The sequence below is a fragment of the Penicillium verhagenii genome (assembly GCF_028828195.1).
Source record: "Penicillium verhagenii strain IBT 33310 chromosome Unknown utg000006l_segment0_segment0, whole genome shotgun sequence".
Taxonomy (NCBI): domain Eukaryota; kingdom Fungi; phylum Ascomycota; class Eurotiomycetes; order Eurotiales; family Aspergillaceae; genus Penicillium; species Penicillium verhagenii.
Genome location: NW_026643170.1, coordinates 3,003,131 through 3,028,192, shown reverse-complemented (window position 1 = coordinate 3,028,192; position 25,062 = coordinate 3,003,131). Strand labels below are relative to the sequence as shown.

The 25,062-nt window shown below is 47.6% G+C and overlaps 9 protein-coding genes across 9 annotated transcripts; 3 read left to right on the top strand and 6 right to left on the bottom strand.

The window, feature by feature from the left end:
* Positions 1 to 473: 473 nt before the first annotated feature.
* Positions 474 to 2,647, bottom strand: N7466_006511 (Major facilitator superfamily domain general substrate transporter; the record flags this gene model as incomplete). Its single annotated transcript, XM_057165908.1, has 8 exons — positions 474 to 830; positions 896 to 1,271; positions 1,335 to 1,390; positions 1,443 to 1,838; positions 1,895 to 1,972; positions 2,038 to 2,310; positions 2,389 to 2,441; positions 2,506 to 2,647. The coding sequence occupies 8 exons, from the start codon at positions 2,645 to 2,647 to the stop codon at positions 474 to 476; spliced, it is 1,731 nt and encodes a 576-aa protein (XP_057021507.1).
* A 2,891-nt stretch (positions 2,648 to 5,538) lies between these two features.
* N7466_006510 (uncharacterized protein) lies at positions 5,539 to 6,289 on the top strand (the record flags this gene model as incomplete). The annotated part of the gene is made up of 3 exons (XM_057165907.1): positions 5,539 to 5,701; positions 5,807 to 5,925; positions 6,173 to 6,289. The coding sequence occupies 3 exons, from the start codon at positions 5,539 to 5,541 to the stop codon at positions 6,287 to 6,289; spliced, it is 399 nt and encodes a 132-aa protein (XP_057021506.1).
* A 1,561-nt stretch (positions 6,290 to 7,850) lies between these two features.
* N7466_006509 (DUF3431 domain-containing protein) lies at positions 7,851 to 8,783 on the top strand (the record flags this gene model as incomplete). The annotated part of the gene is made up of 2 exons (XM_057165906.1): positions 7,851 to 8,131; positions 8,198 to 8,783. The coding sequence occupies 2 exons, from the start codon at positions 7,851 to 7,853 to the stop codon at positions 8,781 to 8,783; spliced, it is 867 nt and encodes a 288-aa protein (XP_057021505.1).
* A 1,076-nt stretch (positions 8,784 to 9,859) lies between these two features.
* N7466_006508 (GNAT family N-acetyltransferase) lies at positions 9,860 to 12,181 on the bottom strand (the record flags this gene model as incomplete). The annotated part of the gene is made up of 1 exon (XM_057165905.1): positions 9,860 to 12,181. One exon carries the CDS (start codon positions 12,179 to 12,181, stop codon positions 9,860 to 9,862), a length of 2,322 nt encoding a protein of 773 aa, XP_057021504.1.
* Positions 12,182 to 13,101: 920 nt separating this feature from the next.
* Positions 13,102 to 14,993, bottom strand: phoD (phosphate:H+ symporter; the record flags this gene model as incomplete). The annotated part of the gene is made up of 3 exons (XM_057165904.1): positions 13,102 to 13,799; positions 13,851 to 14,350; positions 14,419 to 14,993. 3 exons carry the CDS (start codon positions 14,991 to 14,993, stop codon positions 13,102 to 13,104), a joined length of 1,773 nt encoding a protein of 590 aa, XP_057021503.1.
* A 989-nt stretch (positions 14,994 to 15,982) lies between these two features.
* N7466_006506 (uncharacterized protein) lies at positions 15,983 to 16,305 on the top strand (the record flags this gene model as incomplete). The annotated part of the gene is made up of 2 exons (XM_057165903.1): positions 15,983 to 16,032; positions 16,107 to 16,305. 2 exons carry the CDS (start codon positions 15,983 to 15,985, stop codon positions 16,303 to 16,305), a joined length of 249 nt encoding a protein of 82 aa, XP_057021502.1.
* A 212-nt stretch (positions 16,306 to 16,517) lies between these two features.
* On the bottom strand, positions 16,518 to 17,992 carry N7466_006505 (SNG1 family protein; the record flags this gene model as incomplete). The annotated part of the gene is made up of 3 exons (XM_057165902.1): positions 16,518 to 16,666; positions 16,726 to 17,811; positions 17,866 to 17,992. The coding sequence occupies 3 exons, from the start codon at positions 17,990 to 17,992 to the stop codon at positions 16,518 to 16,520; spliced, it is 1,362 nt and encodes a 453-aa protein (XP_057021501.1).
* Positions 17,993 to 19,334: 1,342 nt separating this feature from the next.
* Positions 19,335 to 19,721, bottom strand: N7466_006504 (uncharacterized protein; the record flags this gene model as incomplete). Its single annotated transcript, XM_057165901.1, has 1 exon — positions 19,335 to 19,721. The coding sequence occupies one exon, from the start codon at positions 19,719 to 19,721 to the stop codon at positions 19,335 to 19,337; it is 387 nt and encodes a 128-aa protein (XP_057021500.1).
* A 2,929-nt stretch (positions 19,722 to 22,650) lies between these two features.
* Positions 22,651 to 24,714, bottom strand: N7466_006503 (uncharacterized protein; the record flags this gene model as incomplete). The annotated part of the gene is made up of 1 exon (XM_057165900.1): positions 22,651 to 24,714. The coding sequence occupies one exon, from the start codon at positions 24,712 to 24,714 to the stop codon at positions 22,651 to 22,653; it is 2,064 nt and encodes a 687-aa protein (XP_057021499.1).
* Between the last annotated feature and the right edge of the window lie 348 nt (positions 24,715 to 25,062).

Here is a 25,062-nt window from a genome sequence, read left to right as displayed (position 1 = left end):
AAGACAAAGTGATGTATCATGATGGAACTTGACCAAACAAACCACATATGTGGGGAAACGGACCCACTCTCGTACAACTATACACAGAAATCCATAAGCCAAACTACTTAGATGCCTAGGGAAACCATTTCTCCAGTTCTTGGCTCAAGGGATCTGGAATAAACATTGGAAATCATTTGGACACATCAGACGCGATTAAAATTTGTGTGACGAATCAACTGCAAGATGAGCGTTATTGCTAATGCTATTACAATAGTGGGAAGCCACACTGCATCTAGCCAATCGGAAGGAGGAATACGATCAAAGATCATCAAAATCCTCTTCGCAAAAACACTGACCAGGTGACCCATCATTCTGCACAGCCGCAGGAGATGTTACATGTATACGAGGACAAACAAATAAAGAAGTATAAAATCAATCAAGGGTATCTCTCACGACATACACAGCAACTCCTTGCTGCACGCAACAATCATTTACTGTGTCGCTTCGACATGGGCCTCAGGGGCCCCAGTCGTAGTCTCAACGATCTTTTCGTCGTGTGAAGCCACTACCTCGGGCTCCTTCTCATTGATGGAGCTCTCGACGCCGACCAGGGCGAGGAGACCGATTTCACTGTCAATGCGGTGCTTGCGCTCGGCATCAGCAGCGGCCATGCCTGTCGTACCGAAGATCTCGTCCATCTCCTCAAGAGTACGGCCTCGAGTCTCGGGGACGAAGAAAATAACATAGAAAATACCGATGGTGGTGACACATCCAAAGAAGATGAATGTACCGAGGGTTGAAGCCTTGACGAAGGGGGAGGTGGCAGTTGCGACCGCGAAATTGTTCAACTGGGGCATTCCGTTAGATCGGGCTCTGGATTAAGGAAGGTGAAAATGCAGGAGAGAGTACTTACCCAGTTGCTGCTACCACCGATACTGACACCCTTGGCACGCATGCTCAATGGGAAGACCTCCGAGGTGACGATCCACGCGACGGGACCCCAAGAGTAAGCAAAGTTGATTACGAAGATCCACACAAACACAATGGCCGTCCATCCAGCCGCCCGGTGCTCCAACCATGAATTCTGGTACGATCCAATGATGCCCGCGACAATGAAATGGCAGGAGGCCATACCGATAGCACCGGCGATAAGAATCTTCTTGCGGCCGATTTGATCAACGAACAGGACGGCGGGGATGGTGAAGAGGAACTCCACAATGCCAACCACACCAGTAGCAAGGAGAGTGGTAGTGTTTCCGGGAAGCTTCATATCTTGGAAAATATAAGGGCTGGATATGAGTTGTTAGTGCAAGCTCCAAGCATAATAATGAGTGGAACATAGAGATACGTACGCATAGTAGTTGATAGCGTTAATACCATTCCACTGCTGGAACACCATGATCATACACTACGATTTCAAGTCAGCAGGATACTCCCTTAAAGAATAACACAACACGTACAGCAACAGTGGTCCGCTTGAATAAAGACTTGTTTGTGATCAGCGACATGTAATCATGAAGACCCATCTTGAAGTTGCTCGAGAACGACCCGTCCTGCAGGTGAGGGTACTTCTCAGTAGCAGTCTGTCTCTCAAACAAGTATGCGCTCTTGATTTCGAGGTGCTCAATGCGCACGAGCAGGTCGTCCGTTGTGGTTCCACGCAGGCGAGCCAAAGTCTGCAGGCACTCCTCTTCGCGACCGGTATTCATGAGGTGACGGGGTGACTGGGGCATGAAGAGCATCATTCCAATAGCGAGGGTAACAGCGGGTAGAATCTGGATACAGATAGGGATCAACCAGGCAGCCTTTGATTGGCCAGCGCCCGTGCCTCCGATATAGTTGGTACCGTATCCGATCTATTAATGTTAGAGGCCAGGCCGTGAGCCAATGTGTAGAGAAAACCGATACTCACCCAGAAGGAAACCATGATACCGAATGTGATAGCGAGTTGCTGCACGGCAACAAGAGACCCACGAATTTCCGGAGGAGCCTGTTATAAGTCACGAGCCGTTAGCTTGACTCTCCATTTATTTTTTTGTTCCGTCTTGGACATACCAGCTCAGCATTGTACAATGGAACCACCATACTCAAACTACCAACACCCAAACCAGTAACGAATCGACCACCAAAGACAAAGTTCTTGTTTTGTGTACATGCCTGTACAATAACACCAACGCAGAAAACGATCACAGCCACCAAGACGGTCAAACGGCGACCGAGCTTATCGGCCAAATATCCATTGGCGAGTGTTCCTACCCAGGCACCGAGCTCAAGAATCGACGTCAACATACCCTGTTGGATACTTGTTGTTGCAGCATATCCGTCGGTCTGCAATGAAACTTGTCAGTATGGTTGAACATGCAAGAGGCAGGGGAAAAAAGCATCAGGCATTTTGGAAATACATACGGCATCCTGGAAGGATTTCATGGTCAAGACTTGAGCGAACATTCCTTGGTTGTCTAATACAGTCAGCTCCAGCTCCAGCACGAAATCCAATCTCCTCATCTTCTCCTCCAAACTTACATCCATACACAAGACCACCCAGCGAAGCAAACAATCCAATCAACGAGGTCTTTTTATTACTGAGCAACCCCCAAATTCCACCCTTACCAGCGAGCTCAGCGCGCTTGGCCGAAATGGCCGTCTCACCCGGAAGAGGACCCATAGTGAAAGGCTGGAGACAAAGTGCTCGGAATAGAAAACAGAACGTGCGGACACCTATATCAGGGAGATTCGGTATACACGCGACAAAAGTAAATTGGCCAACGCGTCAAAAAAAGCTGGGGATCAGCAGTATTTATTGCCGGCTGTAATGCGTGCAAGCTGCATTACCTCACTTGCATTAAAAGGAAGATTGGATAAATTTCCCCGGGACTTGACCCTTTACCCCCCATGGGGACTTTCAAAGTACAACTCGGGACCCGGGGTTAAGCCGGGTCGGTTATGGAATAAGGAAAGGATCGGTGCGGTGGTGGCTGGCTCTGGCTGGCTCTAGCTGCGGGTGTGGCATGTCCATTTATCCGGTTAGGAACCTTGGATAAATTACGTTTGATATCAGCTTCAGCCTTGGAATCATTGAAATGGAGTCTTTGTTGCTGGTTTTGTGATGTCTTTATATGATTCATTTTTATATAGATGAGATGGAATACCGAAGTATTTGACTTGAAAGTTGAAAATTATCTCAACAAAGTGCTCTAAATCCAACCGACCCTTTCCTTGTTCAATGTTCTCCTGCACTGTAGCGGAGCTGATTGGCTCTGAGGATCCACTTCCTCCGCAGTCCAAGATGGGGAACCCCGCGCCTTGTGTTGCGAGACTCCTTCAACATGTTATCTAACATCACCAAGCAAATTCAAGAGCAGCTATCTTGCTGCTTAAAAGAGTTCAAGGGCCCAAAAATCTAAAATCTCAATCTAGCCTCTGTTAAGTTTCAATGTCAACAAACAAAAACACAGCCAAGATGCATTGTCAAACGGACCCCGGAGCCCCACATGAAAAAGAGAGGGAAGCTAGTCACTAGCTTACCAATCCCCACAGCGCACGCAGTACAGCGGATGAAAAGGCCAAGACAAGAATGAATTTAGCCTGTAAAATCCACCTGGCTTCCTTGCTTTTCCCTGCAGACACGCCACACCACGCCTCATCCGTTGCCCTCGGCATCAACCGGCAGGCTCTCAGCCGGGATGCCTGATTATCGGGAAAGGCGGGCTCTTCAAACCGACGATAACTTGAGACAAATACAGCCACAGGTCTGGCTAAATGACCCAAGTTGCATGCTTTCTATTTTCCCTTTCTGGGGTATTACCCGGTCGCCTTCCCCAGACATGAACCAAATGTAAATAAACCGGGTTTTGTGGAGTACGTTGGGGGCCCGTTTCGGTCGGTCGGCTGTTAAATATATGTTGAGTATGGATCGTCATTGTCGTATCAGCGGCATATATTTTATGCGAGTCGGCCTATTTTCTTTTACCGTACGTCCCGAAACTGGTCCATGGGTGCAACCATTGCAGACTTTGATTGACGTTCTAGAATATTCGCTAGTGCCGCCAAGTTTTATCATAAACCTTGGAAGTGTAATAGCGTAGTCGATATATATGTATCAAGAAGCCGCACAGGGATATGGCAGGTCTATGTACTGTGCGGTAACTAATGACTTCAAAAGGGTCAGCGTGATCGTCTACACCAGTTGACACTTGAGATTCTCGGCGCGCAGCGAAAGTTCCAGGTATAGTAGGTATCTCTAGGTCCTAGTGAGGCAGTAACCCTGGACGTCTGGATGTATCCAATCTTGAAGATTAGTAGGTACTACGTATTTGATTAACATTTGAATACTTGGAACGGGTATGTACTCGGTACTCAGGTACGGGAAATCAGTGACAAAAGAACACCGTAGGCACCCAATTAGTAAAGAGGGGATAACACAGTTACTAGTATGTTGTAAAGCAGTATACTGTACATACTAGTTATCTATCGTTCCGGTCAGTGTTGAGCTCTGCAGCGATAATAATGACGTGGGCGTTGTTTGGTTGCTTGATTGACGATGCTCTAACTTCAAGTGCGAATTAGCAGTAACTAACTGGAGATCAAATATTGACAGAGAGGGTTCAGGTGACCCCCTCTAGATATCTACTAGCTATTGCTTCCTTCAAGTTCCTTTTCCCTTCTCCCTTCTCCATTCCCCCGAGAGAGATTGTCCATAGTAGCATATCCAGTTGCTTTCCTCTCTCCGTTCTTTCCTTTCCCTAAGCAGGGGCTGTATTTCGCCGCTAACATATATTTATATACACTATTCAATACCAATGAATTAGTTCTATCCTCCACTATCTGCTTGTCGAGGATCACGGGATCTCCCATGCAGATGCAGACTGGCATTTCAGCGTTCCCTCACTTCGTCTTTTACCTATTCCTTCCTCTTTTCTACCCCCTCCTTTTCTTTCTGATCGCATATCCTGCCCAGCTGATCTTAGCTGCTCTGATGCTTGGTACATGAAGCATTATCGAGCTTACCCCTCCCTCCTTCTCCAGATCCTGCTGCTCTGCAGGACTCCCAATGGGTTTGACAGATCAGCAAATACCGACATCCGCCGACTTTCTTTTGAAACTCTCGCCTGATATCAGTTCTCTGGAGGCAGGACAGCCTGCCTAGCAAAACCTTGGAGCACTTTCCCGCTCACTGCAGACGCTCGGGCACACCTCGAGTCATTTCCAGGTCAATCCCCTTTTCTGATCCGATCGTCTTTCTCTCTTTGAAGACCATTGTATTTTTACTTCATAGTTCACTTTTTTTTTTCACAAGACCTCATTCTCAGCACACTTTGACTTCACTCAACAAAGTCAAAAACTATACAAATCCAACCCAACACAGTCTTTATCTACATCATGATGTTCAATAAGACTTTCGGTTTCGCAGCTCTCTTTGCTACTCTGACTTCTGCCCTTCCTTCTGGCATGATACTCAAGCGCAATGATACCGAGGCTGCAAGCTGAACCGTGTTGATCCTCGATAATCTGGACATGGATGTATATGCTTGATCCGTCTTCAAAGATTTAGGTAATATGCAGACACTCTCTGCTAATGGTGGTACCTACACCGAGGCCTGGAGAACCAACCCTAATGGTGGTGGTATCTCGGTCAAGCTCTCTACTCAGCCTGATCAATCTGACGTGCTTCAATTTGAGTACACCGAATTCACCGATACCATCTACTGGGATCTCTTCTGTTGAAGTGATCAATCTGATGTCCTTCAATTTGAGTACACCGAGGCCACCGATACCATCTACTGGGATCTCTTCTATTGAATTGCTGACCCGCTCGCTGTCAAAGACTTCAGTACCTCCGGGCCCGAGATTCTCCCTGCCGTGTGCGCTCGCAGCCCATCAACGCCGTTGCCCATCAACGCCGTTGCCCTCCGTCCCTGGCTCTACTTCCTCTCCCGATGTCCAGTTAGTTGCACATCCTGCGGGGAATGATTTCTGGTGCTCCAGGAATGTCCGCGATGTTTGAATGATGGTTTGGCCGCTTCTACACGGCCCACAGTATTAGACACATAAATGCTGTCGCGGGTGAATTTGGAATGTGGGGAATGTGAAGGAATACACGTGCGTAACAGCCCCCACCGGCACAACGACTTGTTGGACGACATAGTTACGTCACGGATCCCTGAAAAGCGAGCTTACGCTTCTCAAAAAGCTCTTCATGCCCGCTTGGTCGGAAATTCGTCTGCGCGCTCTACCGAACCCTCGGGCCGCCGCCATTGCGCACCACTGGCTCGTGCACCTCCAGATTCCGGATTTTGAGGCGTCTTAAGTCTTCGATCGTTCATGCATCCGCGACCCCACCGAATTGGTGACGGTTGCGCGGAACGCCCCATGGGAGGATTTCGTCGACGTCGACGTGGTCGAGGAACCTATCACCGACAACAAACCCGAGGTTCAAGATCGCTGGCGCTTGGGCTGAGAAGGAAAGGTATCCGAAATTCATGTATGATTAGCTGATCGATTATGTTGTATTTTTTCCTTTTGCATGTTCACTTCTAGCTCAGCGAGGACGCCGAGGTTTTCGATGCGGGGATTGTTGGGGGCCGGGGCCCGATCCACGAGGCGTGTGCCACGTGACCATAGAAGTGTATTACAGCCTACATGGTGTTCAGAATGTTCTTTTATTTTGTGGAATGTTGGGAAATTGTGACGGTACAAGTTGAGATGGAGGAAATCGGAGTGGAAGGAAATTTGAAGATTGTTGCGAGGGTTTGAAGTGTATCATCATTACAAGCATGTGTTATTTGTGTGGGTTCCGGTTCCGAGTCTGGATATTATTATATAACATTCCTAGTTAGTAGGAGAGATAGGCAAGAGTTAGAAATCCCTATACTGTAATACATCATATTCATCCCTAGTTTCGTTGATTCATCAAGTTCGTATCTTGAACTCGCTTCCGTTAGTTAGTTTGTTTGGTTTGTTGGTTCGTCAAGAATCCGCGTCTCTCGTGTCATGTGAGGTCACGTGGGAGCAGACACTTATTCAGGGTCATCTAGCTTAGCATTAGTTTGGAATACCATCGCTGTTATGACATCTTCATCCGACAAGGGGATCAGGTGATGTTACACGACTCCCCATTAGAGTCTTAGTCAGGGTCACATGATTAGGTCGACGGGGTCGACGACATGCTCAAGCGAGCCAAGCCTCAGATTAGTTAGGATTTCATCCCCCTATTCTATCGCATCACAACAGGTGACTTGTATTGACTAGAATAGCGGGGAAAGGAAATTCTTTTCTTTCTCCTCCCTTCACCCGCAAATCATATCGTTTTCCCATAGTTCCCGTTTTCCGTTCCTCGTTCTCTTGACCAATCCGGTTAAGAGGATTTGATCTCTGTGTGTGTTTGTCAATGTACAGTTCTGAAAAATCTTACTTGATTCTCGAGCATGGTACGTGCGTGCGCTAGTCCTGACATGGAAAGACGACGGCTCAGCCCGCCTCCTGAGGCTGAATCGTTTCTATATATACATATCTTACAATACAACTGGAAAACATTACGTGATGTAATTTACACAGAACCGCAATATACCGTAAGTTCGACGCGCATCCTAAATTAGGCCGGTGTGGCTTTCTTTCTATACTGTGATAGGTACAGGATTTTACCCATGTTCCGTTTTTAAAGGGGAAGCAAACATTTGAACTGCTGCCTGGGTAGACTAAAACCATTCCCGATCGCAAGGATGGCTGCGCGCTTTGCTAGCTGGACAGGCAAGATGTTCCCAACCATCTACCTTGTCTGACTGCCCCTCCGCTTTCTAGAGGATGTGGCCTGTACATATACAAAAGCCCCGCTTGTTATATTGGCTTAATCTAAGAAGGGCTGTCACAGGATGTCTCGCGTTGGCTCTTGTTCAGATTTTATTTCTACTGCTTCATCCAGATCCGTCGATCATATTTCAGGGTACCGCTTGCTCCCCCAATACCTACTCCGACCATGGACATTTTTGACGAGAAATACAGGGTTCAATACGAAATCTCGCCAGACCGTTAAGGGACTTGCCAGCCTTACAGACGCGTACATATCACATGCTGCCAACTCAAGTGTCGGTCTTGTTCTCGCATCTATTCGCACCGATGACTTGAGCTGGCTACTAGAATATTGCCAGGAAAGGTGAGTTGCTTCAAATATTTTGAATTTCATTCAAGTTCCAACAGCTAAAATCCGAATTGCACTCAGTGGTAGCACACCTTTCATCTATACTACCGACAAAACCCCAAAGCCAGGACTGCTAGTTCCTTACACCTCCCGCGGCCGAGAATCACCAGCCTACCTTTCGTACATTGTCGACTTCTACGACCGCCTTCCCGATTACTCAATATTTATACACGCATACCACGAGCAATGGCACAACGACTTGTTCGGACCACTCACTGACGATACCTTGCGAAACATTCGTCTCGAATCAATCGATGCTCATGGGTACGTCAACCTCCGGTGTAAGCACAACCCAGGTTGCCCGACAGGCGTATATCCCCTGAGCCCAAGCAAAGAAGATATCAAGAACCACGACATCCGCGCATCATTTTCAGATGCGTACCAGCAAATATTCAACGTGGGCATTGACGAGGTGCCCCGCGAAATTGGGAATGTGTGCTGCGCACAGTTTGCCGTGAGCCGAGAGCGGATCCGGGCACGGCCGAAAGAGGATTACCAACGGATACTGGAGTGGGCGGCGACGACAGATTTGACCGATGGCTTCGGAGTCGGCTGGGTGCTAGAAAAATTGTGGCACATCCTTTTCGGAATGGATGCAGTCCAGTGAGTTTGCTTTGATTTCGGTCGCTTCCCGCTTTGCTTACGAATTTCACTGACAATTCCGGTAATTTATAGCTGCCCTCAATTTGAACAATGTCGCTGCGACTTATATGGATGGTGTGGGCCATTACCCTCGGGGCAGATGTTGCAGGCAATAACGACGAGCAACCACTAAGCAGCCCTAGTATTGGGTTAGTATTCGGACTAATCTCGCTTATGGAGATTGCTCAGAATCCCTTCACCGGACTCAATACACCTCAAAATTAAACCAATGATCTAACTATGTTGGACATGTTCGGTACTAGCCAGTACCTACATGAATTCTTCATCCTGTCACTATACTGTGATGATGACTTATTTATGGCAATAAAATCATTATACCAAGAGGATTCTATCATAATTTACATGTTAGCGAGCCAAAATGGTTAGCGTCATGCAGATGAATTGTTCAATGTTCGCTGTTTGCATTTACGGGACATCGGGCCGCCAATACGGTAACGAGACGAGGAATCGTATTTTAATCAAGTAAATCGTGGTATCGAGACTAGTACAGGAATATTAATATTCCGGTACTATTCCTAGTATGCTCTAGTGCTTATCCAGCGGCAGCATGCTAGTTACTAGTAGTCTACTAGATAACCACCCAATCACCCCGGACCCTAAAATGTCTTATATACGCCCGAAGCAAAGCCGACTAAAATCCACTGGTTGAATTTTTAGCGTCGCGGGAGTTTGCCGCCGGATATCTGGACATCCGGCGAGGCTCCGGGAGTCGGGATCTTCGGGATCTGCTGAGGCGTACGGACTCGGAGTATGTAAATTTTAATATTGGAGATTTGCATACCCAAATACTGGGCACTACTTGAAACTTCTGCGATAAGTTCCTAAGCCTAGCCATGTTACCAGATAGCTGATCCTGATCTGTGTATTCAAGCAAACTAGTAAATAAATAGAAATTCCAAAAAAAAAAAAACCAACAACAGCAAGTCTACCACCTAGACGATACCCAATCAACCAACTCCGTACCTCGCATACAAAAATTAAACATTCGAAGTATCCATCTCCATCAATATTACAATGAGCTCAATTCGCTGGTACAAACTTTCGAATCTCTTGATCAAGCCGGCGCCTCGCCCGCTTATCACTCTTATCCATCCCATAGCTAAACATAGTCGGCAAAACGCGCAAAGCATTAGCATGATCAATCGCAAACTCCGGACCCTGCAGCCCAAGTTCCCGAGCATACTGAATGGCAAACTGCAAAAGCGCCTGCCCAACACCATGACCACGGTACTTCTGCAGAACAGTCCAAGCCCGAATAACCACCTTCTCAGGCCGCTGCGCAGGACTCGGATAAACGGGACGATTATCAGCGTATAAATCCGAATCCAACTCATCATCGTCCCGAGGAACAATAACCGCGGAATCAGTATCAACCGGCACAATACGCACGACTAGCGTGGCAATCACCCGGCCGTTGAACCGGGATACGAAGACTTTGTCCTCCTGCCAGCCTTCTTCCAGGCTGAGCTTCAGCACGTCGAGCTCGCAGGTAGCCGTGTCGCGCGGACTGGTGCCGGAGCTGTACTGTTCCCATGCTTTTCCCATTGAGCTTACTCCGTCGACAGATTTGCTTTTCAGCACCTTCTTTTTCTTTAACTCGCTCTTGGCACCGCACCAAGCTAGAATCTTCTCCACATGTCCGCCCGGAACACGGAACCAGATTCCCTGACATGAAGTCCAGATCAGGGGTGCAACGGATGTGTAATCCGTGCGATGATTCTGGCCAACTTCATCTCCGTCCCCGTGATTGAAATTGGATACCCATTGTGACCCGAATAGCCAAGACCATCGTCCGACGCGCTCTGCCTCGTCGAGGTATCCACTTGTCCAGAACTGTATACCGCTGAGCGAAAAGATACCGAAGATGGCTGTACTGACAATGATGATGATCCAGTCTGCAGATGTGTAATAGAAGATGCTGTAAAGGTATTGGAAGACAACGATGAAGAGAGCCCAGTAGTAAAAGCTGCCGAGGATGGAGTTTGCGGCGATTTGGCGTTGTTGTGCGACTGAGTCGGCGATCAGTTGGAGAGCAGAGATAAGGTCGTACTCGGTTTCTGCGGCAGTTGTTTCGAGGTAGCCTTCATCTGCGGAGTTTGGTGTGGGTTGTGGGGTTGGTTGTGGGTCATCTGGCACCCAGGCTGGTTCTGGGGTTACGTTGCGGACGTCTGATGGATGTTCCGCTGTGTGAAATGACGATGCAGACGAGTGAGAGAGTGATGAGTCTTGGGATCTTCTTTGCTGTTGGTGATGAGGAGCTGGGTGAGCATGCTGGGGAGGTCGAGGCAGGGGTTGGGTCGGATTGTTGCTTCCTAAAGAGCTGGAGCTGCAGCTAGTACTTGGTGATGGGGTGGAGTCATCATAAGGTACTTCGAAAGTTGCCATTTGAGGCGTGGTTTCAGGTCTCCTTAGGGGTAATTGAACAGCGAGAAGATTGAGGTCAACGCCTGAGAATACAACCCGCGGCTGGGTGTTCTTTAGACTGCTCTCTGGTATTTTGTCTGCGTTATTCTCTGAAGCAATTCCCTCTATGTCAATCCCGCCTGGCGTGCTGGTGTGTGGGGAGGTATTGCGCGAGACCTTATCCTTGATCGATATCCTCTGTGTCTTGATACTGACTGGACCAACGTCCGGAGCGCTCTCGCCTGGTATATAACTGTCTCGCGTCACTTCGTTGCCGAATACTAGATCTAGGGCCTTGAAGGTTATGAATCCCCCCTCCTCCGTCTCACTGTCTAGGTTGCTGATGTCCGAATCGTGGTCTCTTGGCAGGTCGTAGTTCAGCGTCCTGTTGTTATCGAGCGAAGAATCCAAAGTCTCAGAGAACAAGGATATTCCTTCGTCGACAAAACTGGTATCGTCTTCCTTAGTCACACTGATATTGTCCTCCAACAGCGAGTCGCTAATAAACACCCGATCCGCCTCGTCGGTCAATGAAGATGCGTCCTCTCCCACTAGAATGTTCGCTAGACCAGCCTCGTCTCCGTCGGTTACGCTCGCCTTGTTATGCACAGTCGCGTTGCTGCCGAATGCGAGATTGATGTCGTCCGTGGATATAGAGATTTCGTCCGAGAGATCGGGATAATTTTCTTCTTCAGCCTCCCTCGTATAACCGTCCAGTGTCAAGTTGTCGCTAAACGGTAGAATCGCGTCCTCGGTCAAGACCGATATTCCCCCTCCAAGCCTAGCAAAATCTGCTTCCGCAGTCGTTCTCGCTTCGTCGATAAGATTCAAGTTATCGCCGAGCGGCAAATGCGCGTCGGCTGTGTGTATCGGTATTCCCTCTCCCAGAGCAGCAAGGTCGTCTTTCTCCCTCTCCCTCTCTTCAAAGGAACATTTCATGATAACCGGCGGCCGAGTTACGCGAAAGAACCGTATTGGCAAAGGTATGATATCTCTCCATGGGAGAAGAAGAGGATAGATTTATCTATCGGTCGTGGAGAAGCTCAATTCTATCCTGGAAAAGTCGTGTGTCAAACATTGTCTTCTTTTTTCTTTGTTCATTCAGATGGAACGGGATAGAAGGTGGATGTTCTGGTCAAAGCAAAACAAAAGAAATCGCAGGATCATGCTGACTCACAATCCGATCCTCAGTTAAAAAGTTTTGACAATACCAAAGAAAGAAAATGATGACAAAGAAAATAAGACAGCATCCGATCAGGTTGAAGATGTGGACTGTTGATTCGGGCATTGGATGAAGACTTTGACACATGTTACTTTGACTTTGCTTTCTCTTCCAAACATTGTCTTACTTTCATAGTAAAGTAGAAACCCATGGAATCTTCAGTGTAGAGTTTTGCTCTTGTCTTGGATCCCATACATTCATTTCCAATCAAACAAAGAATTTATTCATTGCTGAGGCCATCTCTCTAGCATCTAAACTCTGGAGCTACTATTAGTAAATAAGCCAAAAAAAACAGAGTATTTAGTATCGTCTCGTGTTGTAAAACAATACATTCATGGATGTCGCCAAGAATGTGAAATGAGATGCAAAACTTTGGGGTTCAAGGTATGAGAAAAGTCACCTGGGTGTTAGGCTTTGAAATAGCGACTCGATGAGCTACTAATTAAGATTATGGCAATTAAAGAATTCCTTCGTAGCTGAACGCAGACCTCTGGAGCAATAAGAATTCAAAATCAAGGAAAAACCAAGAGAACAACCGAAGCCAGGGGGGAAAAAAGAAAAAAAGGAAATGATATGAAATCATTCCAACCGAGCTCTCCATTGCGCGAAAAAAAAAAGAAAAAAAAAAGTCCCCAAATTAGTGTGTCTGGGACTTTCCAGCAGAAACAGCTGTCATCTCCAGCTGCTTGCCATTGGAATCCCCAGATGGATGCTCGTTGGTCACACTGTCATCCACAAGGTCTTCGCCAGAAAGGCTCTCCAGAGTTTTGCGCTTACTCTCGGGAATCAGCAAGGTGGTGAAACAGCCACAAAGCATGAACAGAGCGAAAATCTGCATAACGTGGTTGAGCCAGCGGTTGTCGGTGACACCCTTCGGGGCACCCTTATTGACCAGAGGACCAAAGACACACTGCGCAATGATTGCGCCAATCTTGCCACACGCAGCACTGATACCATGGGAGGTGGAACGGTAGCGGGTAGGGAAGACCTCACCGGGCACAATGAAAGTAGTTGCGTTCGGACCGAAGTTGAAGAAGAATTGGGCGAGCACATAGAGAGCCAGAAGACCATTGTGAGAATTCTTCAGGGGGGTGAAGGCGAATCCAATGATGATAAACAGAATGGTAAGCATGATGAAGCCGAACATCTGGATTGGTTTGCGACCGATCGTATCAACTGTAGCGACAGTCACCCAGTAGCCAGGAATGGCACCAGCGCAGATGAGGATCAGGTTGCCGACGGCATTGCGGTAGAAGACCTGGTAAACATTGTGCCCGCCCGTCCATCCGATAGCACCCAAGATGATCGAGTTGTTAAGTCCGAGTCCGTAGAATGCTATAAAGCCAGGTTAGTCGACGTCGATATTCGGAAAGGAGAATTACATACCAACATCAAGGAAGAACCATGAACCAGCTGTGCCGAGAAGAACCTTGCCATACTTCCATGTGGCGAAGTGGTTGTAAAAGTCCCCGAGGCTCGACTTAGGAACCATGAGCTCGGTGTTTTGATTTCGGAGAACAGTGATACGGCGAATCTCATCCGGGTGTCCTTCATTTTGTCCCTTGATGTAGGCACGGATATCGGATTCACCCTTCAGAATGTCTTTGCCGACGTCAAAGGTGTAACGAGGTGTTTCTGGAATGGTGAGGCGGAAGTAAAGACCCGCACACGCAGGCACGGCGCCGATTCCGATGATGGTACGCCACATTTTGTCAACGGCAAGCTGGCAATCTCCTGTGCAATGGGCGACATCTTTTGCGCTTTCGAGAGACTCCTTGAAGCCGGAAGTGACGATCAAAGCCATTATCGCTGCAGCGAATTGACCAATACCCTGCATGGCAAAAACAGCTCCCATCATGGCACCACGCCACTTGGTAGTTGCGAACCTATTTCGTCAGCCAATGTCGCTGTGTAATCCTGGAGAGAAAGAGAGAGAGAGAGAGAGGTGACCTACTCCGAAGTAATGATCGACGACAGCGGATAATCTCCACCAATGCCAATCCCCATGATAACACGCCAGAAGATCAACAAGCCAGTGATGGAGATAGCGCGAGAGTCGGACGCGAGAGCCTGGGCCAAGGTAGCAAGGATGATGATCATGAGCTCGAAACCGTACATGCGCTTGCGACCGATGCGATCAGCCAGCCATCCAAAGAAGAGCTGACCAATAACGGTACCGCCGGAAGTCGCGACCTTGATGGCCGTATCAGAGCTGGAGGGGATCTTGCCGGGGTTGGAAGCAGCGTTTTGCCAGTAGACCACACCAAGCATGCTGACACAGAGATTGATGGCGAAGATATCGTACGAGTCAGTAAAGAATCCGACACCAGCGACGATCACAGCACGAACATGGCGCCATCCGAACCGGGCCTGGTCAATCTCGGCTAGGGCACGTCGACGGGCTTCCTTGGGGTCGCTGAGGTAGGAAGCATCAGTCATGTCACTGTCAATGTGAGTTGCACTTTCCTCATCGTGGCCAAGAGGAGGATTGGTGCGCGGAACGAGAGTAGCCCCGTTATTGCTAGCCATCACTGGATTTCTTCGCGAAAAGAAAAGGCGAAACTTGGTCAATGGCAAGCTTCGGGTTGCTTGGGAGAAACAAAGAGTTAGAAGATTGGAAGATTGGAAGAGAGGAAGAAAAGAGCAGAGAAGTTAGAAATGTAAACTCTCGAAGAAAGAAGGTGACACGAACTAGTCGTGTGGGACATTCGCAAGAGTTGGATGTGGGCTTGAATATACCATCTTTTGTATAGTAGATTATACCGGAAGTCAGGTACCTGAGAGCCAACCTTTTCCAGGCCCGGATGTAAAGGGTCAATTCAGATTCGACCAATAAGAGAGCTCCCTGGAAGCACATGGTATGTCAACCTGGGGAAGGAAGCTCAGCTTTAACTTTGCTCACAATCGGAAATCGCGTGCATGATGATGCGCTCTTTGCTCTTTCCTTTTCCCTCTTCCCTCTTTCCTCTGCCATAATCAACTCCGATTCCTATCCTGACACTACCAGTATCCTCAGGCTCTCAGATTGCCCTTCTAACAAAACAATACTAATTTCAATACAGAAAAATGCCAACCTCAAGAAGTACAGGTTAAGCTGACAGCTGAATCCAAAGCATAACTTACACCAAACTTACTCCCCATACCAGAACCACCAGCTCTGTCCCAACCACGAATCTGCAAAAATTAAATCATGCCAAAATCGTCGGTCATGAACCATGGACTCCATATCGCCAGTCGATGTAATTCCGACATCACTTCGACGTTGACCACCTTAGCCACTCGAGCCACTTCCCCACTCAGCCACCCGTGGCGATCCCAAACCCTATATATACCCCAAGTTCACGACACGTTAAATGGAATCGGGGAGGCAGGTGTATTCAACACAAGACGTCAAAATCACAATCGGACAAAACCGAAAAAAAAAGAAGAAAATTGCCAAAGTCCAATCAAAAGTTCAACGCCGCAACGATAAACTGAAAACTGAAAAAATCACCAAATCGACACAAATCATATCCATCATGGGTTCTCGAAGTGACAGTCCCGCTCGCCAGTTTCACAATATCTCGTCGTGAGTGATGTCTTCCCTGCAATTTTCAAGAGTGTGAGGGTCTATCTATGCTAACCTCTGGTGAATATGAAAAGAGCACCGCGTGATCCTCGCATCTTCAGCCCCGTTCCATCCAAGGCGGAGCAAAATATCGAGCGTTTTGCCTCGCTCGGTCCCGAGGAACAGAACTTGAACGATAGCATGCGCGGTCTGAGTCTGGTCAATCTCCAGAATCTCAATCCTGGTGTCGTCGATACGTACCGGACTGCGATTCTGGAGACGGTCGGTTTCTGATCTTGGCGAGATGAGAACTGATCACTCGAGTCTGATTAGTCCCGAATAAGAGACTAAACAGATAAAATGATGTATATATACGATCTTTACGATTGTCACGAAATGAATTCACTCTTTACCTAATTTAGGAATTCAAATTCTATTGGCGTAGCCATTAACAGAAGATCTAGCTGAAAAAGAAATCGCATCTAAATTTTACCCCGAAATCAAGCTCACATTCCGCGCTTCATCTTCCACCGCATGATTAATGTGGCAAAGGGGTAGAAGGCCAACGACGCTGCAATCCACGCGAACAGGATTCCAAAGTCCAAGCCAATACGCGACGTCGTCCCAAATAGAATCGTGCGCAATGCCTCGACAACTAAAAACACCGTTAGCACACCACGCACAATAACAAGAAAGATGGCAAGCAAAACTTACTCCGATGCAAAGGCCACGCATATCCCCATCTAAAGAAATCCGAAGCCAGATCCAAGGAATAAAACCCAGTCGCCACGTTCGTAATGACCCAAAAGATCAAAAAGAACGCACTCCACGGGAAGCCCAGAACCATAGCCATATTCTCACACGGGAATCCCAACGCCGTCATACCGACCCAATTCAGCATCCAAAAGACCACAAACGACCCATGCCCATACGCATTCGCATTATTAGCAGACAAGGTATCAGGCGCCGGCGAATTCGAGAACGGAATCTTGTACGCGAGCGAGACAAGCGAGTAGAAAAACGACAGGAAGAAGTAAGCCGTGATACTGCAGCATGCGCGCCAGAGAAGCCAGTGCGGAACCTTGAGCGGTGGGTGGCTGGGATCAGGCTTCATGAACTGCGCATGGATGGGCATCAGGAAGGGGAAATTGAAGAAGGAGATGATGATCAGGTAGATGAGGCCGATTGTGACGGCTGGTGCGATGACGGCGGGCCCGAAGGGGCGGAGGTCGATGTTCGTGAACGCGATGCCTGGGTTGATTACCTGTGGCGGGATGGTGGATATGTTTGTGGAGGAGGAGACTAGGGTGCGGGCCCACTGTGGGCCGAAGTCTGCTAGGATGAGGCTCTGGAGGATGGTGAGGTCCGGCAGGACGTAGCTGTAGTATGTGTTTTCATCGCGGGCGGAGATGATGACGCTTTGGATGGCGCCGGCTGGGTCGTAGGTTGTGTTGTCTTGTGCGATTGCAGCGCGGAGCAGGGAGGTGGCGTTTGGGTTGATTATGATGGCGGCGTAGGCGTGTTCGTCATAGATTGCTTGACGGACTGCCCAAGGGTCATTGTTGAAGTCTGAAGCGGACTTGATGTGGTAGCCCAGGTGAAGGCTAGATGAGGCTTCATACTTCTTCGTGGTATTTATGACGGATGGACCGACAATTGCGTCATTGGTGATGTATGGTTCGACTTTGCCATCAAAGTCAACGACCCAAACATGGAGATTGGGGAATTTGCTTTCGGTGAGGAATTGAGATCCCCAGAAGATTGAGAGCACGGTCAAAACAAAGACGCAGAGAATGAGAACTGAAGGATTGTTAGTATGTCTTTGTGTTAACTTGTGTTTTTCAGACACTGTACTTGTTCGGGCACATTGAATGAACACGCGCTTGCGCACTTCCTTCAGTGCAGGGTCGAAGAATCCCACGGGCGCCGGCGGGCCAGCCTTTTCACCATCAGCCATCTCTTCTTCTTTTCCAGTCTGCATGATGGAATGTGTAGGGGATTGCAGAGTTGTCAATGAGCGATCGTGCTTTGTTAAGTAAACAGACTGAGGAAGTATTTCAGGAACCATATCCGCGACCTTGTTCCGTCGGGACGCTCGGGGTTTTGTCATTTTAGGTAACTCTCAGTGTTATCTCCGAAGGTGGAATAGAAAACCCTTTCACTAGTCCGATTACCGAAGGGTAGATGGGTCCACAGTCATGCAAAAAAAGGGTCCATTAGCGATTCGGAGATGAAGAGGATAAGTTAAATTCCGAAGCTGATAAAATCTCAGTGTTCGGATATTTACCTATATCCGGGGGGTGCAAACAAGCATTTTGGAATGTACACAGTTATCCGAATCCGGCGATCAGTTTTGGGTGCAGTTCCTGAGTTCCAAGCTGGACGAACACAATACTTCAATGCTGTGTGACCTATACCAACTAGCTCTAATTGGAAGCATATAGCTTATTCTAACCCTAAAACGCCGGCGGATTAGTTGCAGAACCTTGAAACGTTCTGGAAGTTTCTTATTGGTCCACAGAACAATCTGCAGGGGAATAAGCAACAGATGTGTCAGATCTCATCCCTTGCGACTCGCCATTATCAAGGGCTTTCCGGGGTACTCCACCGGTACATCCGATAAGTATTCTTTGGTTGTACACGGAATCTACTAGTGGATAGAATCTTCAAGGGCAGTAGAATTGGTACTGTCGTATTCACGAACCGTATTTCTGCTTATACCCGCCTGTTAAACCAATCAACAAACGACAAAATCCAGTATTGAAATTCAATGACCGTAACTTTGAAAATTGAATAATGATTTTCAACTTTGGAATTTGTAGTCCGCTGCCCAGATGAAGAGTCTACTGAATCAAGTTAGGCTACCTGGGTGCGTACTTTGTGGGTTTTAGGACCTTATTAATCCCTAGACGCCATCACCCCGCTTCCTGATGCGATTGCCAAACCGATGGCGCATGAGGAAACGCTTGGGATTATCCTGCAGCGCTTGCCCATCCTCGACGAATCACAAGACAGTATTGCTCCACGGAGAAACAAGATCAAAAAAAAAACCACAAATTAAAACTACTAGTACTAATCTAATCCAGACAGAAAAACAAACGAGAATAGGGGTAGTCATAAATCATTTCGTCTAATAATATTATTCTATTTGCCCAAACATGGACCCAGAAGGGCCTTGCCACCACCAGGAAGGCACTCCTTAAAAAAAAGATTGTTCAAACTTGACAATTCAAAAACGCCACTGTATATGCAAGAATTCTATTGTATAATATCGTGGCTGGGACCAGCCCAACCAAATCCAAGAACCGTTTCGCACTGGGCGTTTATTTCAATTCACCCCTCTCTTCACAGGTAACCTGATAAGAGCCGTATCGCCGAGTGAGTTCCGGCACTTGACAGAGTCCCGCGTTGCTGATTGGGCCCGCGATATCGGAGGTTGTCTCGGTCGCATCGCACATGGTGTTATCGAAGAACTCGATTTGACACCCGTCGGCCACCAGGTTTAATCGGTATGCGGAGGCGACGCTGTGTAGGTCTGCGCGGCAACCGGTGCTGCCCATACCGGCATGGAGATCACCACCGGTCTGGTTGCATTGTGGTGTGGGGAAGAGGTCGAAGGACCATTGAATATCGCGCTTTTGGAGGGGAGAGGCAGAAGCGGTGGCTAGGAAGAGGGCCAGGGCCGTGATGCAGGTGCGAATAGCGAACATATTGAAGAACTTGTGTTTTGGAGATCCTATCTAGTCGCAAGTTAGTACGGGGAGTCGATGCAAGATAGATAAGGGGTAACATACTGTTGCGCTAGGAGCGGTGGTGTGAGGAGAAGTCAAAGCTGGGTTTAAGAAATTCAGGGTCTTTGGCCAAGATAAGGATAAAGACAATGGACAAAGTGGGCCGTGACAGGTTCATAAATCTTTTGGATCCAGAACAACGAGAGTAAATAATTTCATGGCCAAATTGTTTCAACCGGACGATCACTGTCCGTGCCAAGGTTTGTGGCCGTTCCTGAGGGTACGTATACTTGGTCTTGGCGGCGGTCCCTGCACGGGTACAAAAACCCCCCCAGTGACACTGCTCCTAGCCCAGGTTGTACTTGTAGAACTCAGCCATCATGGGGGCACCAGTCAGGGATGGTTAAACATCCCACGGAGTGCGCCGAAGGCCATGCAAAATGCATTCCTAGTGACTTCATTCTGGTGGACATGAATGGTCGCTAGACTGGTTAGGGAAATTGAGTGGGGCGCGTGAGACGCGATCGTCGCTGTTACGTAGGGAACGTACGTATACCGTGGCTGGTGGCTTTGAATTGATTAGCAGGTACGAGTATGTCATCATCTTGGGCCATACTCAAACAAGCATATGGTATCAGATCGGACTGTCCATTTCTATTAATATCGTTCAAGATTTTTTATTTAAATGTGGGGATGTGAGTTGAGTGGCAACATGATTGGGGCAAATCTCTTGTACCGGAGGGCCGAACCACACATTCTTCGTGCCTGGCATCTCCGTGTATAGGCTGTACAGCTTGTACAACTGAAGAAGAATGTTAATGGCCACGTAGACTTGTCTGCTATTCAGAGACAATAATATTGATCGAAAATATCCTCCTCACTGCATGAGAAACAGTTGTTGAAACCCCCGCCTTCTCCTTTAAGCGCCTGACATAATCAACCCGCCACCCCGCCTCTCCACATCTCTCTTACACCTCATATCTGTATACTCCCCCGCATAATGTTTCACAATTGATGCCCCTCAGAGCTGACTTGTTCCATTTCACGCCTTCTGCTGCTCTTCTCACAACCAACTCACATGAGTGGGATTGGAGGCCATTGGTTGATATCCTAAGCCACGGTCTGGATTTCTATAGAACGGATTTTCAATTCTATGCTCAAAATTTAAGGCAGGTGTACCCGATGGGAGACAATATATAGTAGAGATGACTTTGGTCTTCTTGATCTGCATGTCGAATTTCAGAGATTTGCTATTTGCTGTAGCGCGTATCACATAAAAGACAGATTCCAAACTTTTCGATTACATCTTACTATATCCATACTACTTACTGCACAGTGAATGTGATTCATCGCGGTGAACTGTCTTTGAAGTCTACATATCGTGCTTCTAACTGAGTCCCATAAGTGACAGATTATTAGTCTCTGGTTTCTCTCATTCTCCTTCTTCAAGCTTCTTCTTCAAATGCTCCCCTTCAAAATCCTCCGCCTCTCTCACCTCAACCATTCTTCACAAACAACAGTGACTTCAACGTCTCTTACTCTTCGAGGTTTCTGTCAGTACACCCAACTCTACGCTTCTGGAGTGAACCGAAATTTGACCATTTGACCATTTGACCATTCGTCATGTTCATTTTCATTTTCGTTTACACGAACCAGGATGATCATAGCCTTCAATGCAACTGTTCTTATTCCACCAACTACCAACTTGAAGTGAGCCGAGCGATTACTCATGGAGATGCACGAGATCCCTGGCTTCCGCCTGCAAGCTGCCATGCCTAAGCTGGACGAAGATTATGATGTGGTTCACCTTCTGCCTTTGTCCACAAATTTTTCTATCAAAGGCCCTTTCAAAAAAAATGTCAAGTCAATCATGGTCTTGTCGGGATTGGAATTCTAGGACTTCCAAGGGCTTATGCAACAGAACATGTACAACAATCCACCATGATACCTGTATCTGGGGATGGTATTGTGTACTCTGGTTACGAATCCGTCCAGAATGATCGTTAAACGTCTCAAGTTGAACCCAGCCATGAACAAAAGCTGGGGGCTGTCCTTAAATGACTTTGTACCGATCGAAAGGCTTACTCCCTGCTCTCTATTGTTACCGCCACCGAAACAGCGCATAGGAGGATGTCAAGCCATGATCGTTGGGTGCAGGACTAGAAGCTTTCCTCCTAATTCATATAATATTGTGTTCCTCCGCAGTCTATCATATGTTTTTTCTATTGTTGACACCAAGCTGTGTTCTCCATCAACGCGGACGCTGAGTTCTTATGTTTTCTTGTGCCAATCCAAATTGATTACGATTCGTTTTTAACCTCCGAAACATCATTTACCATGATAATAACAAGATAAAGTATTTCAAGTAACCGTGGCATATGCTGTACCTTGATGACAGCATCTAGATCCATGGATATCGACAGGGCGACCTTGATTTTCGACATGAGGGTCCACTTAGTGTGGTTCCACCTGCGTGTAGATCTTAGCTTCGGTTGTTATCTCCCCGGGGCGATGACCTCACGGCCCACGGGGAAAAGCCACATATCTTGGCATTGCGAAAACTCGTTTCTTGAGATATAGTAGGAAAGCCTATCAATGATTTTTCTTCTCATTTTTACGTTTCTTGCAATTTGCAATTTTTTCCTTTTCCCTTCTCTGTTCCCCTATCCAAGCGGGTATCATGACCCAAGCAGAATGCACACAAACCATGACCTTACACGGGCCTGAATAAGCCATATTGTAGAATTTGGAAATTGTAGTGATAATAGGAAGCAGTATTACCGCCCATCGAGTCCAGTTACGGCCGAAGAAGATAACAAAGGGAGTGCAAATTACATCATTCAACTTTGGATCCCACATTATCTCGACAGGCGGAAAAGCTTGGTGAAGTCCTCTAATTGCCAGTGTTTCACAGATTGTGTGGCGTAAAGAATTCCGCCGGGTCCATAAATGCCTCGCTGACTTCATTGAAGTAACTAGGCCATGCATCCATATTGATGTTAGTGGTCGAGGACCCAAGTAGGTCCATGTTCAAGTCAGGCATTGCATTGCCATCGCTTGCAACAGCAGAGAACATCGGGTCGCTTTGATGATTCTCGATGAATCGTGGCTCGGTGCTTGGAGCGGAAAATGAGGATGTCCCAAGAGTGAGTTGAGGCTTGGTCAAGACTTGAACTAGAGTAACAACTTTGGTGCAAAGGTTCCGAGTCAGAGTAGCTGCCCTTGTTGCTGTGAAGTTGTTGGTGCCAGCCGAGTCGAAGATTTCAAGGGCAAGTTGGAGGTATTCTCTAACTCGCAGACAGTGATGACAGTATGGATATGCGAGCCTGTATCCGACTATCGTTATTACTGCGTTCCATAGGTACTGGTATAACTCAGAGAGACCGTGGAGAACATCTTGAGTTGCCATGATACGATGGGCAATTTTAATCATCGTCAAAGCATGGTTAAGTGCGGTTGCGGCGTGTGCGTCTGCTTTTGGGGTAGATTTTGGAACGAGTGGTTCACTGGGGAGGTCTATGAACACGCGGTGAAAGCCGACCACAACATTGTGATACTGCAGCAATAATAGAGTGCTCAGTAAGTTGATCATTGGAGGCTGTTCTGAGTCTTGATCCTCATCGGCAAGGGCCTCTTTGGGATCAGTTGGTAGATTGAGAACTTCGAAACGTATGTTCGCAAAGTCTTTCGCCCAGGTTTGTTCATCGCGCCAACTTCTTAGATGATGTAGCAAAGATGATAAATTTCTAGCACGCGATTCAACGGATGTTGGATCAGTTGCTCCACTCGGCAGAGAAGCCGAGTAGCGATCAATCGAGTCATTCATAACGAGTGCAGCGGCTGTAAGACGAATGGACTCTGTGTGAAACAATAAGCCATTTGAGAGGTTGATGTCATCTAGCTCTCCGCCAGGCCTTAGGCACATCAAATCATCGATATTGATGCTAACAGGCTTGCCCACGTGTCTCGAACAGCGGAAATCAAGATGAATCAAGGTCCACCAGATGCGCCGAAACAGCTGACATTCCCTATAGCCACCGTTTCGTGAATCCATATAGTTGAGAGATTGCGCAATACGAAGACCCAGTCCAACCATGTTATATGCAGCTTGGTGATATCCAACATCCAACAGATACAGTGTTAGATAGCAGAAGCATTGCATCATGGATATTGTTGGAGTTGCGAATGAAGTGAATTGAGTGATGGCCGAGAGGCAACGCTGAAAGTAAGGCATTCCAATTGTTGATTTTGGTCGGCGGAATTGAGGCCAGTTGAGACCAACAATTCTGTTCTGAAGTCCTGAACAATAGATAGAATGCAAGGAATATGCAATGATGGCATCTTGCAAAGGCGAGGGAGCTCCATGCATCTCTTGACAAGGGGTGTTTAGATCCTCCCGTTGAACTATTGGCATTTGTGGACAAAAACGAGTCCAGAAAATTTTCATTAGCTGTTTTATCTGCTCAGGCGACAAGTCGCATTCTGACTGGAGTGTTTCCTGCGCAATACTGGGCGGGAATGGCGAGGTCTGGTCTAAGTGAGGGCCATCTCCAGATGGAATAGTGTTTGGTGAATTCGGTGATAGAGTTGAGCAAAAAGCGTTGATCCGGGCAATGAATCCCATAATTGAGTCCGTCTTTTGCGAAGTCCATGCCAGATTTGCCGATGGCGACGGTGTTGGCCCAATATCTTCATCGGGATGAGAGCCAATGATCGATGTGCTATTTTCCCATGGTTGGGCTGCGGGTTGTACCTCCGACCTGCCTTGGTTTCGCATTATACTACTCCTCCGTGTATTTTTTGATGGACGAGAACGATGGCAGGCCACACCGTTGGCCACACATTGAGGGCATGGAGTGACGGCTTCACAGCGAATACGGTGCTCGCGGCAAAAATCGCAAGCCTTGGCAATCTTGCGTCGTCGTGCTGCGACCGTAACCCGTGGAAGTCCGGGCAATGTATTTCCGGGCATCTCGTTTGAATTCATGAGGTAATGAGAAGTACCGGGCGGACAAAGGGCTGGGTTACCGATAGGCAAAGCCGAATTTCAAGTCAACACCAGACTCGGAAACATTGGTGGTCAGCGAAAAGTCGTGTTCACCCTGGTGTCCCGATTGGTTGGTTTTATTCGGCGGTGGTAGAGTGGGTCCAAAGGGTGGGCTCTGACCAATAGGAATCGCGGGAATCCCTTGTTATAGCATAACAACATTCCCTTTTTGACCTCTTAGTCTCCGTGGAGGATTTCAAATCAATGATGTTTTCAAAACCTGTCATTGGAATATAAATAGGGATGCTATTCCAGTTTAATTTCCGTATATCC